Here is a 16,323-nt window from a genome sequence, read left to right on the forward strand (position 1 = left end):
TCCCATCCAGCTTCCTGGAAAAGCAGTTGAGGACTGCTCAAACCCTTGGGACCCTACATCCATGTGAGAAACCCGGAAGAGGTTCCTGGTTCCCAGCTTCAAATCAGCGCAGCACTGGCCGTTGCGGTCACTTGGAGAGTGAATCATCGGACGGAAGATCTTCCTCTCTGTCTCTTCTCTCTGTATATCTGACTTTGTAATAGAAATAAATAAATCAGAAGAAGAAAAAAAAAAGAAGAGGAGGAGGAGGAACAGGAAAAGTGGAGTGACCTGGGCTTGAACCTGTTCTCATATGGGTATACTGGTGTCACAATGACAGTCCCTTCCTCCTATACTCTTTTTTTTTTTTCTTTTTTTTTTTTTTAAAGATTTATTTTTATTATTTTCTCATTGGAAAGGCGGATATACAGAGAGGAGAGACAGAGAGGAAGATCTTCCATCCGATGATTCACTCCCCAAGTGAGCGCAACGGGCCGATACTATGCCGATCCGAAGCCAGGAGCCTCTTCCGGGTCTCCCACGCAGGTGCAGGGTCCCAAAGCCTTGGGCCGTCCTCGACTGCTTTCCCGGGCCACAGGCAGGGAGCTGGAAGGGAAGCGGGGCTGCCGGGATTAGAACCGGCGCCCATATGGGATCCCGGGCGTGCTAGGCGAGGACCTTAACCACTTGCGCCACCGCGCCGGGCCCTCCTATACTCTTTCAAAAGAGTTCTGGGCCTGACACAATAGCCTAATGGCTAACGTCCTCGCCTTGAACGCGCCAGGATCCCATATGGACACCTGTTCTAACCCCAGCAGCTGCACTTCCCATCCAGTTCCCTGCTGTGGCCTGGGAAAGCAGTCGAGGACGGCCCAAAGCTTTGGGATCCTCCCCACATGGGAGACCTGGAGGAAATTCCTAACTCCTGGCTTTGGATCAGCACAGCACTGGCCATTGTGCTCACTTGGGGAGTGAATTATCAGACAGAAGATCTTCTTTTCTGTCTCTCCTCCTCTCTGTATATCTGCCTTTCCAATAAAAATAAATAAATCTTGAAAAATAAGGCTCTTGCTTAAATCTGCTATTTAACTCAATGTGTTCAGTAAAAGAAATTTTAAAAGATAATTACAAATAATTTGAAAATAACATGCCCATTTCAGGTTTAAATGTTTTTATCATTAATAACTTTTTGTTTTGAAGAAAACAATCAAGAGTAGCACCGCTCCACGTTTTCTAAATATATCAATGTCTAATTTTAATAGAAAATGGCCAAATATACGCTACTCTAATTTCCAAATATCATTTGTAATATGGAATCTCAAACCTCATCAATGAAATTTTACTATTCTCACATTAAAATTAATTTATTATTCTATTTCGTGCTTGAATCTTTTTCCATGCATATTTTAAAAAAGATTTATATATTCATTTTTTATTGGAAAGTCAGATTTACATAGAGAAAGAGATACAGAGAAAAAAGGTTCCAATTGCTGGTTCATTACCCAAGTGGCACCAGCAGCCAAACTGAGCCAATCCAAAGCCAGGAGCCAGGAGAGCTTCTCCAGGTCTCCAACATAGGTACAGGGTTCCAAGACTTTGGGTCATCTTCCACTGCTTTCCTAGGTCACAAGCAGGTAACTAGAAGGGAAGTGGAGCCGCCAGGATATGAATCAACACCCACATGGGATCTCAGTTTATGCAAGGCAAGGACTTTAGCCAGGCCCGCTGGGCATGACTGTAACTCAGGCATTGTGTGTTTGAATAATATTAGTCATACAGATCTTCTAATGCTGACATTTCATTAGACAATATAAAAAAACACATGTTCATTAGTATGGCTGCCTATTTCAACAAAAAGGCCATTAAATATTGAGAAACTGTCAAGTTCCTGGCAGTAGGTTCAAGTTTTCCAAAACTATAATCTTCATTTTTAAGCTCAATTTTTATCACTGGCAATATATAATAACAATTGTTTTCCTTGAAGTGACAAGCCCAATTCATTCATTTTAAAGAAAATATCTGCCAAATATCCATGTCTAAAAATCAAAGTTCATCAATCATTCCTTCAAATAAAAATTATCTGCCATGAAAAGTCAGTCAATTCTGCCTGGAACTCAGATAATTGCACAAACACTTTTCTTCTTGCACTTCAATCTACATAAGATACATTTATTGTACATTTCCCGTTTTATCACATAGAACATTAAGGAACAATAAAAGGTTTTACTCTTTCCTCAAGGATATTAAGTGAAACTGGCATTTTAAAAATTTTATGTTTCACTTACATTTTTTTTTAAAGATCTATTTATTTTCACTGCAAAGTCGGACATACTGAGAGGTGGAGAGACAGAGAGGAAGATCTTCCGTCCAATGATTCACTCCCTAAGTGACTGCAACAGCCAGTGCTGTGCCAGTCCGAAGCCGGGAACCAGGAACCTCTTCCAGGTTCCCAAACGGGTGCAGGGTCCCAAAGCATTGGGACGTCCTCAACTGCTTTCCCAGGCCACAGGCAGGGGAGCTGGATGGGAAGTGGAGCTGCCGGGATTAGAACCGGCGCCCATATGGGATCCTGGGCACGTTCAAGGCAAGGACTTTAGGCGCTAGGCCATGCCACCGAGCCCTATATTTTATTTTTGTATTACTGCTACGGGTCAGTAAGATTTCCTTTCTATCTGGAAAGCACAGTTACAGAGATGGAGAGGAAAGCAAGAGTGACCGAGCAAGTAAGCAAAGAGCCGGGACTCAAACTGGCACTCATGTGAGATTGCCAGTATTGCATGTGGCAGTGACATCTCACAACACTGTTAGCTGAGATGTTTTAAGAAAGTGGCAGTAAAAAGTCAACAACTTATAAAGGTTATTTGCTACTTTTCATCTACTGGAAAAACAGAAAAATAGCCAAGAGGCTGATGATATTGTGCTTGCAGAGCATCTCATGCAAGAGCGCCAATTCCAGTTCTAGCTACCCCATCGCCATCCATCTCCCTACTAATGTTCCTGGGAAGGCAGTATACCACAGCCCAAATGGCTGGGCCCCTACCATCCACATGGGAGACCTGGGCTGAGCTCTGAGCTTCTGGTTTCAGCCTGTCCCAGATCTGGCTTACTACAGCCATTTGTGGAATGAACCAGCAAACTGGAAAATTTCTGCCCGCCTTTCTCTCTCTCTGGCCTATTGCTTTTTATACTAACAATATCTTTAATAACACAGATATTTTCCACCCACTGGACTGGAAACAAAATAGCTTAAATTCCAACCAGCATTCTGATATGGGATGCAAGAATCCCAAGTGGCAGGATAACCCCTAGCACCCCACAACACCCACCCCAGTCAATATTCAATTATATTTACTATGATTTGCAGCCACCGTCTTAACTCAGGCTAAGGTGCCAATAGTTGAACCCATCACTGCCTCTGCACTATTAATATAAATAAAAGAACAGCGAACAAGAGACACAAGAATTAATGGAATCACCAAGCAGCTTTAACCATGTGGACCCTGGAATGGTCTCAGGACACCTACACACTCACATTCTCTGGACCACATATCACATGGAGGCCATTGAATAGAGTATAAATGAGAAAATACAGAAAAATTTGATTCCTCCAGAATTTCTGATACGATTATAGACATTATAACTTAGAATTTAGTTTATAAATTTTTTTGACTTTTTTTAAAGTTTGTTTGAAAGACACAGAGTCAAAGATCTCTCATGTGCTGGTTCAATGCCTAAAGGTCCACAACATACAGGCTTGGCCAGGTTGTAGCCAGGTACCCAGAACTTGACCCAGGCTTCCCTTATTGATGTCAGGGACCTAACTACTTCAGCCAGCACCTACTGTCCCCCTGGGTGCAAGAAGCTGAAATCAAAGCAGAGCTATGACAATGACAAAAGGAAGTATTCCCAATGAGATATTTGGGCTCACCAAGCAACACCTGAACTGTGAACTGCTACACAAACACCTGCCCCAGTTTATATGCTTTCACATCATAAGCAGTAGGTAGCTGCGGTGGGTTTGGAATTTAAATGACTTTATCAGGTGTGCTGTACATCAGACAGAAAAGCCTAGAAAAAAAATGAACATTATACACTTCCGCCTTCTCTGCTTATTATCAGTGATGGTCACAAAGCCAATGGGGGACAACTAGAAGATGATTATGATCATACTTTGGGGGCTCAGTGCAGTAGCCGAGCAGCTAAAATCCTTGCCTTGCACGTGCCAGGATCCCATATGGGCACTGGATCCCATCCAACTCTGTTTGTGGCCTGGGAAGGCAGTCGAGCACAGGCCAAGGCCTTAGGACCCAACACCAACGTGGCAGATCTGGAAGAGGCTCCTTGTTCCTGGCTCCTGGCTTCAGACCGGACCAGTTCCGGCCATTATGGCCGCTTGGGGAGTGAATCAATGGATGGAAAATCATCTTCTCTGTCTCTCTCCCTCCCTGTATATCTGACTTTCAAATAAATTTTTAAAATTAACTTTTTAAAAAGATTATAATTTGGGCCTGGCTCAAAAGATAATTTGCGCAATGGCTCAGTGGCTAAATCCTTGCCTTGCAAGCACCAAGATCCCATATGGCGCCAGTTAGTGTCCTAGTTGCTCTAGTTCCCATTCAGATCCCTGCTTGTGGCCTAGGAAAGCAGTAGAGGATGGTCCAGAGCCTTGGGACCCTACACCTGCATGGGAAATTCAGAATAAGCTCCTGGATCCTGACTTTGTATATGCTCAGCTCTGGTTATTGTAACTACTTGAGGTGTGAACCAGCAGATATAAGATCTTTGTCTCTCCTTCTGTTCATAAATCTACTTTTATAATAATAATAATAATAATAATAATTTGTTTTAAAAAGACTACAATTTATAATTTGTAATGTATTACATCATTTAACCCTCACAAAAACACAATGAGGTACATATAATTATTACTCTGAATTTACAGATGTTAAATAATTTATCTATGGTCATTCATTCAAGTAAGAAAATGACAGAGCTCAAAAACAAATTCAGGAAGCCAGAGCTGTAGGGCAGTGTTTTAAGCCATTGCTTACAATACCAGCACACCATATCAGACTACTGGCTAGAGTCCCAATTGCTCTACTTCCAATTCAGCTTCCTGCTAATGCACTCAGCAAAACAGCAAAAGAAGGCCCAAGGCCTTGGGCCCCTGTCACCCATGTGGGTGATCAGGATGGATTGCCTGGCTTCTGGCTTCAACATGGCTGTTGCAACACTTCTGAGGAGCGACCCAGAGAATGCTTGTTTTTGCTCTCCTTCCTTCTTACTCAACTCCCTTCAAATTAAAACAAAGCAAAACAAAAAATGCTTTCAAACAAGCGGAGGGGGTCGGCAGCAGCAGCCACTTGGGATACCCACATTCCAAGTGGGAGTGCCAGGTTTCAGGCCCAGCTCCTTGGCTCCTGACTCAAGTTCTCTGCTAATGCATACCATGGGAATTAACAGATGATGGTTCAAGTACTTGGGTCTTTGCCACTACACTGATTGCATCTGGGTATTAGATCAGGGAATAGGAGATGTTTGTCTCTTTGCCTTTAAAATAACATGAAAATACATAAAACAAACAAAAAAAATCTAAATGTGTTTTTGTAGAATATATTAAGAAAGGATGTTCGCAGGTCCAGTGCAATAGCCTATTGGTTAAAGTCCTCACCTTGAATGTGCTAGGATCCCATATGGGCACCAATTCATATCCCAGCTACTCCACTTCCCATTCAGAGCCCTGCTTGTGGCCTGGGAAAGCAGTAGAGGACGGCCCAAAGCATTGGAACTCTGCACACGCATGAGAGACCAAAAGTTGTTCCTGGCTCCTGGCCACTTGAGGAATGAAGCAGTAGATGGAAGAAAATTTATCTCTCCTCTCTATAAATCTGACTTTCCAATAAAAATAAATGCTAAAAAAAAAAAAGAAAAAGAAAGAAAGGAAGGAAGGATATTCCCACATAAGTCACACACAGGCTGGAAAAGCCACGCCTTCAAAACACAAAGATAGTTCAAAAAGTTGACTGAGGGCATGGATGCTAGAATACCACATCTCATACTAGGGTGCCAGTCTGAATCCTGACAGCTCCACTTTCAATCCAGTTTCTTCCAAAAATTCACCTTGGAAGGCAGCAGATGACTCAAGTGCTTGGCTCCCTGCCACCCATGTGCAAAACCCAGATGGTGTTCCCAGCTTCTGGCTCTGCCCTGGCTCAGCCCTGCCTAATGCAGGAATTAAGAGGGAGGGGAAGTGGTACACCCAGCAGATGGAAGATGGCTCACATTCTGTCCCTCTCTTGCTCTATCTTTCAAACAAATGAATATTTATTATGTTGGTTAAAAAGTGAAAGCTTTGAACAAAAATATTTCAAAATCTATGCAATATTTTTCTTTTTTTTTTCTTTTTTTTTTTTTAAAGATTTATTTTTATTATTTTTTCATTGGAAAGGCGGATATACAGAGAGGAGAGACAGAGAGGAAGATCTTCCATCCGATGATTCACTCCCCAAGTGAGCGCAACGGGCCGATCCGAAGCCAGGAGCCTCTTCCGGGTCTCCCACGCGGGTGCAGGTTCCCAAAGCTTTGGGCCGTCCTCGACTGCTTTCCCAGGCCACAGGCAGGGAGCTGGAAGGGAAGCGGGGCTGCCGGGATTAGAACCGGCGCCCATATGGGATCCCGGGCGTGCAAGGCGAGGACCTTTAACCACTTGCGCCACCGCGCCGGGCCCTATGCAATATTTTTCATAATGCACATTTTCCATTACCTTTTAGAAAACTCCTTGGATACATAACTTAAAATTTTTCTGCACAGGGCCAGTGCAATGCTATAGCACACTAATGTTCCACCTGCTGTTTCAGCATCCCATATGGGCACTGGTTCATGTCCCAACTGTTTCACTTCCAATCAAGCTCCCTGCTTATGGCCTGGAAAAGCAGCAGAAAATGACTGAAGTACTTGAGCTCCTGTATGCATGTGGGAGACCAGGAAGAACCTCCTGGCTCCTGGCTTTGGATCAGCTCAGCTTCAGTTGTTGCAGCCATTGGGGGACTTAATTCAACAGAGGGAAGCTCTTTGTCTCTCCTCTCTGTGTAATGCTGCCTTTCAAATAAAGTCTTTTAACAAAATTTCTTTTCTGCACGAATTTCAATGTATCCTTTAAATCTATTTTCCATGAACTTTCAAAAGTACCTTCAGAATATTCTGAGTAAGAACTTTCAAGGGCTGAAAAAAAGAAAACTCTCCAGAGTGGCTCACGGCAGGCTGTGACAGACAGAAACATTAAGAGTAGGTACTCTTCAAGTCATTGCCACTGCCCTTTAAACTTTCCACAGTAACCTGGAGGATTTGGAAATAGAATCATCTTTCCATGCTGATCTTTCCATCACTCCCTACAGGCTGTAAGAATATTAAACAGAAGCAGATGTGAAAACTTAGCTTCTGTCAAAGACAAGAGAATCCCAGAATTTTATGGAAGAAAACTCAGCCTCCTCATATTGCAGATTCATGGAGGTAGCACCCTAGGGGCCTTGTCCAGTGGTTACATGGCTAATTAATGAAAAAACCCAAAACAACTTACTCCCACATCATAACTGAAGATGTATCATTACAAAAGTCTCATCTCCTTCAAAAGTTCTAGAGTTTCCTCAAATATACAGACATAAATTCATATTTACTGCTATACTGCAGACTTAAACATAGCCACTACTAATCTGAAAAGGCATCATTTTTTTGTAATAGCTTGAAATGTACAGTGACAGAGACACACCCACAGAGGGGGAGATCTTCCATTCACCAGTTCGTCCCAACTGCCTGCACTGGCTGGCGCTGGACCAGACTGAAGCCAGAAGCCAGTAACTACATCCAGGCCTCCAATATGGGTGAGAGAGGTCCAGGCCATTCTGTGCTGTGTTCCAAGAAGCCTTAGCAGCAAAAGCTGAATTGGATGCAGAGAAGCCAGGGTCCTAAGACATCTTGATATGGGCTACAGGCCCCACAGGCAGCAGCTTAACCCACCACACCACAATGCCAGAGGCCAATTTTTTTTTTTAAGTCACAAGAATGCTTTTAAGAACTCATTACTAATATTTACCAAATATTAGCTAGCTATTTTTTTATTTTCTCAACAAATCAAATAGAACAGAGGTCAGACTTTTTAAAATATTTAAATTCACCTTTAAGTGAGATAGATACCATCTCCGGCAGAATTACATCAGGTTCTTGTCAAAAATGCAGATACAACTGAATCAGTCTCAGAAGAAACTCCCAAATTAGAATGCTAATCAGCTCTCCAGGTGATTCTTACTCATTCAAAAGCTATTTATTGAACAATCATTCCATATTCTAGTGGGAAATGAGAGAGAAGTAACCACAAACATTCTGATTTTAGTTGAGCTATGAAGGCAAAAAAATGTCAGAGAGTGACCTAGCGATCCACTTTTAGAAAAAGTAGTCAAAATAAAGCTTCTATGAGGAGACACTATTTGAAGCAAGAATCCCTTGACTATCGAACAGTGGTTCTTCATCTGGACTGTACATCAGAATCACGTGGAGGGGCCTGGCAGCGTGGCCTAGTGGCTAAAGTCCTTGCCTTGAACGTGCCGGGATCCCATATGGGTGCCGATTCTAATCCCGGCAGCTCCACTTCCCATGCAGCTCCCTGCTTGTGGCCTGAGAAAGCAGTCAAGGACGGCCCAATGCTTTGGGACCCTGCACCTGCGTGGGAGACCCGGAAGAGGCTCCTGGCTTCGGACCGGCGCAGCATCGGCCGTTGCGCTCACTTGGGGAGTGAATCATCGGACAGAAGATCTTCCTCTCTGTCTCTCCTCCTCTCTGTATATGACTTTGTAATAAAAATAAATAAATCTTTAAAAAAAAAAAAAGAATTACGTGGAGGACTTGCTGAAAGGATCACTGGTCCAAAGACCTGCAGTGGGGTACAAGAATCTGTACTGTGAACAAGGCTACAGATGCTACTGATGCTGCTGGTCCATCACCACAGGGAAAGGAAACAGAAAAAGGCCAGTGAGAAGGAAGGGTGCTGTATGCATCACTAACTCAGAATCACCAGCAAAATACAGCGAGATAAACTACCAGCTACGGCAATTCAGACCACAGATCAGCAATACCCTCAATAATGCATTTTTGAAGCATTTCACAGTTACAAACCACTGTCACATTCACGTTTAATTTAACTTAGTAAGCTATAAGTGAATAACAATTAGCTACATCAAAGACAAAGTTAGTAACAGAAAGTTACAAGCCCCTGTTAGGTAATTAAGTGGCAAACCTAAGACCACTAAATCCAGCTGACCCAGAGTTCTTTCTCCAGAGAAAGCAAATCAAAGGATATATGAGTTTATACCTAAAAAATTATTTTCTGGACTCTACCTAAAAACATGGTCGATGCCAGGTTGCTAAAGACAGTGGAAAGAAATCAGCACCACTGAAAGAACCACATTAGTCTTTTCCATGTATTTCTGCCAGTTCAAAAACAAAGGTGTTGACGATTATTCTGTCTTGCAAGAATTTCAAAGAGCTAATTTCACTGTCTCAGCCCGTCACCCACATCAGCCAAACACAATCTGCACCTTGAGTTCCCTCTGAATGTCCCACCTAATCCAGGTTCCCACAGGAACAGTCCCACAGGTCTTACCAAGCTCCTGGGGCCACAAGCAGCTATCCTCTACACACCTATTAGCACCTGGTGTCTTCTCTACCCAAGAAAATCTTTAACATCGTATCTGCATGCCCCCATAAAGTGAAACCCAAAAGCGAAATCCTAGCCCTCCCTACACTACAGATAACGGCTTCTTTGGCTAAATTCTTCACTTGCTTTAATAATCCAGACGCCAAACAAACCTGGAATTCAGTCTACACACCAATTTCAACTGGCTCCAAAACTCCCTAACAAACTAGCAGTCACTTCATCACCCTGTGCTACTGGTCCCTTTATAAATTTTCACTTCATTTTCTCAGTAACTCTATGAGAAATGCATTTTTCATCCCTGTTCACAAATGAGAAAGCTGAAGTCAAGAAAAGTTAGTTTGTTCAAGTCCTAAGTAGAAAGTGGCCAAAGACACATCTCAACTTAGCATGTCACAAAGCCCCTAAACCACTCATACGAAAAGCCCTCCTTCTCTAACTCCTGACATGGAAGGGCGCCTACATGGGTGCCACCGTTCCCCTAATTGCTCTCCCGGCCTCCAGCCTCCCTTCATCTCTCCAGTACTCCGAGTGGCACTTTCAGATCACAAATCTGACTTTATCCTTTGAAGAGCCATGCCCTTGGTTCACTCCACCACTGTACAGAAGACAATGCACTGGCCATATCCCAACCCTCTAGCACCGAGTCACCATTCCGTACCTGCTTTGAAACATTTTTGTTGCCGTATGATTACAATAAAGCCCACCACATCCAATATCTGTGTTTCAATGCAGAAACTTCCCAGTGTTTGATAATGAGCTGTTATTCCAGAATCCGACCCCTGCTGGAGTACTAAATAAGAGATCTTACCCCCCAAAAAAACACAGGATTCTGAAGTCCAAACCCCAAGAGTTGTGGAGCGGGGACGTGGAACTCCTTGTCTGTGTAGCTGATCATGCAATGTAATGTCCGCCAAAAGTCTCAGGCCAGCTCCAGCTCCAGGGATGTACCCTCCCACCCGGTGAGGAACTCACCCCGCGCTTCCCTCCATTTCACCGCAACCACTACAGTAAGCGCCCACGCCCCTGCAGCACGCTACCTGTTTCCCCTATGCGTCTGCAAAGGAGTCCTCCGGGAGCAGTACATTCAGTCACAGCCAAGTGCCCTTAATGCACAACGAACTGAAACGAATTCAAGCCCAGCTCTACCTAACCCTCACTCCTCTTCCAAGTTCACTTCTCGCCCATCCGCAAACCGTAAGACTGCCCCTAACCGCGCAGGCCCTTCGCAGCTACTCTCACCTCCTGAGGTACTCCCCTCAACGTCATCTCAAAATTCTCTGCCTTCAGGTGCCTTGGAGCTCCAAGTTTCCCCTAATGTCTTCCGCCCAGTTGCATTTGCTCCGCAGTCGTCTCTGCTCCAAACAGGCCCCATTCTCTCCCTCCAGTGCAATCCACCACCCTCACAAACCCTTCCACACCACTTCTCTCCGCTGGGCCGCGCAGACCCGCTTCTGCTCTCCGGCCGCGCCAGAACCAGCTTGCACATCGCCAACCTCCTTCGCAGTGCCCCCCTCCCCCCGTCGCACAGCCGGCACCCCTCCCTTCACCCTCCTGCTTATCTCGCGCGGTCCAGCTTCTCTGGAAACTGTCCCAGGGGCAGTGTCTTTTCACCTCGTCCACCCCTGGGGATCGCGCAGGTCCGAGCAGCCAGGGCCCCCCCCCGCCCAGGGTCCCCAGATCCTCCCGGGCCCCGCGAATCCCCGGCGGCCCAGACGTCGGGTCGGGCCTCCACGGCTCACCTTGCTGGATGTCGCCGTTGCTGCCCCCCGGGATGGGCACGCTGAGCTGGCGCTCCGGCTCCGGCAGGCAGCGCAGGCAGAAGGAGTGAAGACAGGGCAGCAGCTTGGGCTCCGCCTCACGCCGGCTCTGCAGGCTCTGCTGACACACGGCGCAGGTGTCCAGAAGCGAGGCTGGCGGTCCGAGAGGCGGCCCCGCCGAGGGACCCGGAGCAGGGGCTGAGGCTGGAGCCGGGGCCGGCGTCGACACGGTCCCCCCGGGAGCTCCGGAGCCCACGGCCGAGGCTGCAGGAGCCGAGGCAGCCGGAGCCGAGCCAGAGGAGGCCGCGGCCACCCCCCCGTCGTCGGGCCCAGCCGCGCCGCCCTCCGCGCCAGCCCTGCCGCTGCCTTCCTCCTCCTCCTCCTCCACCAGCACCGCGGCGAGAGGCGGCTCCGCCTCCTGCGCCGCGGGCCCGGCGGCTCCGGCAGTTACCGGCGCGCTGCCGCTGCCCCCGCCGCCGCTCTCAGCCTCGCCGCCGCCTTTGTTTTCCGCCATGTTTTCCTCTTTGAACCCGCCGGACCGCCCCGCGCCGCCCGCCGCCCGCGTCGCCGCCGCCGCCGCCGCCCCCAGCCCCAGCCGCAGCGAGAACGACCGCCGAGAGCGAGCGAGCGAGCGAGCGAACCCACGAGAGCGCGCGCGCACGCGGCGCCCCCGCCCTCGCGTCGCGCGGCTCCAGAGGGCGGGCGCGGCGCGCGCACGCACGCACGGACTTCCCTCTGAGGGAGGCGGGAACTCGGGGCGCGGGCGCCGGGGCGTTCGCGAAGCTCGGCCAGACGTCTGGGGCCAGGACGTTGCGTCACGGCCGTGGGGCCGTAGCTCCACAGGCGCTAGCTTTTAAAGCCAGAGGCCGTGGAACCATGTCGGCCTTTGGTGAAGCGTGCCTGGGAGTTCGGGCACCGCCGTGTTGCGGGGAGAAGGGAGGAATAAAATGGAAGGGTAGGAGGCTGAGGCGGTGCCTGCCTGAGGGAGCGTCACCGCGGAAGCTTTCTGTGAGGCGTGATCGGAGCTCTCAGGCCTCCCAATTCTCGGTGCTGTGTGAGGCTGTGGCTCAGGGGAGGCGTGAACCGAGTATTTGGCTTTTTTTTTTTTTTTAGCTGGAGTTTTACCAGACACTGGCTGCAAAGACCTGATGAGGAAGAAACTCTCTTTATAACTCTTTCCTGCTCCTTCAGGCGATTCTGAGACCCGAGAAGCAGCTCCCTCAGGAGGGTTTTTCAAAGCAATGATTGCCCGGGGAGACGCCTCAAGTCCTACACCCAGCAGTGCGGGGAGGAGGGGAAGGCCTGTTAAGATGTGTGTCCGTTTACAGAGAGCCCGGGATCTCGCCCTAAATATTGTGGTCCTTCCGAGAGTCCCACTTAGTGTCCTGGGCGAACCGGGTCACAAGCGCCCTCACCACCACTGCTCGGAGAAAGAATTGTCTCTCTGTTTGGGAAACAGGTGTTTTGTAGTGCGGTGGCTGGTTGGGCGTGAGAAACATCACCTTCTGTAGTCTTCTCTGAACCGGCCTAAGGCGCTAAACCACTGGAAGACGCTGTTTATTTACACGTACATTCAAGAACACTTGCCGTGCTAGGGGTCAGCATCCTGGATACCCTGGGGTTACAGCGGAGAGCCCAAGAGAGGCTGCCGCAGGGGGTTCATAGCCTGTTGCAGGAAGATTTGAGATGAGTGGGGCTCTTGCAAAGGCTCATGCAAAAATGCGTACTATAGGAAAATCGGGTGAATTTGATTTTTTTTTTTTACACAGAAGAAAACTCTCCATTTGATTTTTCATCAACTTTGAAGTGTTGGGTACCATGGTAATGTGCTAAGTAAATGCTGTGAAGGAGAACCAAGTGGGGTAGAAGGCTTTAGAGGAGATTGAAGGAGACCTGATGATTGGAACAGTCTGGTTATTTACTCCCTCCCATCTGCACCTATCCTGTTCCATCAATACATACTTAATATGGATGTAGATAAAAATGAGTCTATGGGAGATATGGGAAGTAACATATTAATAACCTCAATTATATCCTTAGTATTACTATACTTTTATCCGAAATTGATGACCCAGAAATAGCTGTAATAATAGACCTTCTATGTAAATTATGCTGTGACTTAATAATGGATGTAGTATGTATATTGGAGTTTTTGAGCAGAAGTGTCTCCATCTTCCTAGACAACTGGTGAAATGGGGCTCCTCTCCTATCACTCCTGTCAAGAAACTCCAGTGTACGTAAGCCCTCCCCTATCACTCTTGTCAGGAAGCTGCAATGTATGTAAGCCCTCTGCTATCACTCCTGTTAAGAAGCTCTAATGTACGTAAGCATGTCATGAAAAACAAGTTATGATAACATAAGAAAATGTGTCTTGATAAATATGTTAAAAAAATGTTTTTCAGAACTAAGAGAAAACAAGTGTTATTGATAGATAACATGTAATAACCAATCAAAACGTTGTAACAGCTGCTTGCTTGACCCACTGAATCGTATAAAAACCCAGGCCTTGGTCCCAGTCACTGAAGCCCTCAGGCTCCCACTAGACTGGAGCCAAAGCCAGCAGACTTCCACAAGACCGAAGTCAAGGGCGTTCTCAGTAGCTTCCCCCATCCTGTTTGGTGTGTGTTTGCTTGAATAAACGCTTGATTGCAAGCATCCATTTCTTTCCTGGCATTTGTTCGAGTGACCGAGTGACCGGGCTAGGTGTTCGCGACACCTGATGATAAGATGAAGCAGTCTGTCTTGCTAAACAGTGTTCAAGTAGAACAAACACTAAGTTCAGAGGGCTTGAGGCAAACCAGAGAGCCTTAGTTTATCAGAGCAACAGGGCATTACAATTACAGGGGCAAGGACATGTACAGAAATGGCCTTCCTCATATAAATATACATATAATGCTATTAGCTTTTATATATAATATATATATATTAGCTTTTATTCTTCTTAATGTGATTTTGAAAAACTTTTCCCCATCCAGCAAGTTGATTTTTTTTTCTATAGTCATACTATTGATATTTCTTTTATTGTGTTAAACATAGTGACAATTTTGTATTATGCATCTGATCATTTTGCTATCCCTTAGTGGTTTGGTTTTTTTTTTTTGTTTTTGTTTTTTTTTTTTTTAGTTTTTGACAATCTTTACATAGTTAATTAGGGTAAAAAAGTTCAAGGACTATAGGAAAGTGGATAAGACTATTATTTCCATATTGTTTCCTTCATGCTTAAAGGGGGGTATTAAGGGAGAAGGCCCACCAATTTCCCACCCATCCCAGCTCCTAGATGTAGGGCATGCTCCAAGGTTCTTGCTCAAGTGGTTTGATAGTTCACCAGTTAGGAATTGCTGCCAATCTCACCACTCCAAGCACGATGAGGTAGTTGAAGAATCCACTGATTGACATAGTCCATCACAGAGTCTCCGTTTGCCCAGTATTTCGCTGCCAACATATAGCTGAGATGTTTGATTGACCTGTTCTATCTTGTCTTTTCTTGGTTAGGGTTCTAAGTCCAATAGTTTGATTGGGGAGATCTCCAAAGAAACTTTGTCTGAGGTGTTCCCAGACCACATTCTTGTATGTACTTGCAAGTACATGGCCTGGCACAGTCCATCGCCCCGATCAGCTGGTGGTTGCAGTCGCTGGGTTGGTTCTGTTTTCAACCCCGGCTTCCACTGGAACCATGGGTGTTGCAGTCCAGCCTGGTTCTGCCCAGCACATGCTCGGCCCTCACATAAACCAGTGGAAGCTGCAGCCTAGTGGGAGCAACCCACAATAACCCCCACCAGGCCCACCCCCTACCCTGGTTTGCCAGTATGTGTAGGAGTAGTCCAGTCTGTCCCACACCCCATTCGGCTCTCATACATGTCAATGAGTATTAAAGCTTTGTTCCATCTAACCAGCTCCACTATCCAGCCCACACAGATGCTGGTGGGTGTCTGTCTAGCCACCCCAGCCCCTGTCCTAGTTTTCGTGTCCTTCCGTGGGGGGTGGTAACCCAAGATGGAGGAACCCACTATTTCCCTCCCAGGCCTCTCCCACTCCGGATTACAGCAAGTTGATTTTTTAAGAAAAAATTTTTTTTAATTTATTTATTTTTTATTGGAGAGTCAGATTTACAGAATAAAGAAGAGACAGAAAGATCTTCCATCCACTGGTTCACTCCCCAGGTAGCCACAAAGGCCAGAGTAGAGCCAATCCTAAGTCAGGAGCCAGGAGCTTCTTCCAGGTCTCCCACACAGGTGCAGGGTCCCAAGGCTTTGGGCCGTCCTCAACTGCTTTCCCAGCCCGCAAGCAGGGAGCTGGATGGGAAGCAGGGATGCCAGGGTTAAAACCGCGCCCATATGGGATCCTGGGCGTTCAAGGTGAAGACTTTAGCCACTAGGCTATGACGCAAGGCCCAGTTTTTTTTAAGAAGTTTAAGTAATTGCAAAGCAAGACAGGTTTTGCCTGGACATTAGGACGCTGATTAGGCTATTCAAGTCCTATGTCAGAGTACCTGGGATTGAGACCGTCCTTTGTCTCCTTAATTCCAGCTTTCCACTAATGTCTATGCTGCTGGAAGGCAGCAGTGATAACTCAAGTAATTGGGTTCCAGCTCCCTGGCTTTGACCTGGGACTATCGTGGGTACTGGAGGATACTGTAGGCACTCAGAAAATGAATCTCCAGGTTATCTCGCTTTCCTTACCTCCCTCCCAAAATAAATAATTGAAAAGTGTCATTTCTGATTACTTTAATATTTTTTTAGTTGTCAGTTAATAGTCTAACGGCAAAGGAAACTGCTGGCTGAAGACTGTCATCCCTCCTCAACATACAGTTTTCAAAAGTTTTTTTCAGTGCTAAACATGAAAAAGTATTGAAAATATCTTTTTTTTTTTTTAATAATCTTA

General features: G+C 46.3%; 1 protein-coding gene across 3 annotated transcripts in view; it reads right to left on the reverse strand.

Moving 5' to 3' along the window:
* Positions 1–11,971, reverse strand: part of TRIM33 (tripartite motif containing 33) — a 114,162-nt gene extending 102,191 nt beyond the window's left edge. For all 3 annotated transcript variants that reach the window (XR_005885737.1, XM_040998915.1, XM_040998914.1), the window contains exon 1: positions 11,425–11,971. Coding sequence is in view for 2 of the 3 variants with exons in the window: in XM_040998915.1 (XP_040854849.1) it covers positions 11,425–11,956 (532 nt within the window). In the remaining variant the exon portion in view is untranslated. The remainder of the gene's footprint in view (positions 1–11,424) is intronic.
* Between the last annotated feature and the right edge of the window lie 4,352 nt (positions 11,972–16,323).

This window comes from Ochotona curzoniae, unplaced genomic scaffold, assembly GCF_017591425.1.
Source record: "Ochotona curzoniae isolate NIBS_2020 unplaced genomic scaffold, NIBS_Ocur_1.0 scaffold_1037, whole genome shotgun sequence".
In the NCBI taxonomy this organism is placed as follows: Eukaryota; Metazoa; Chordata; class Mammalia; order Lagomorpha; family Ochotonidae; genus Ochotona; species Ochotona curzoniae.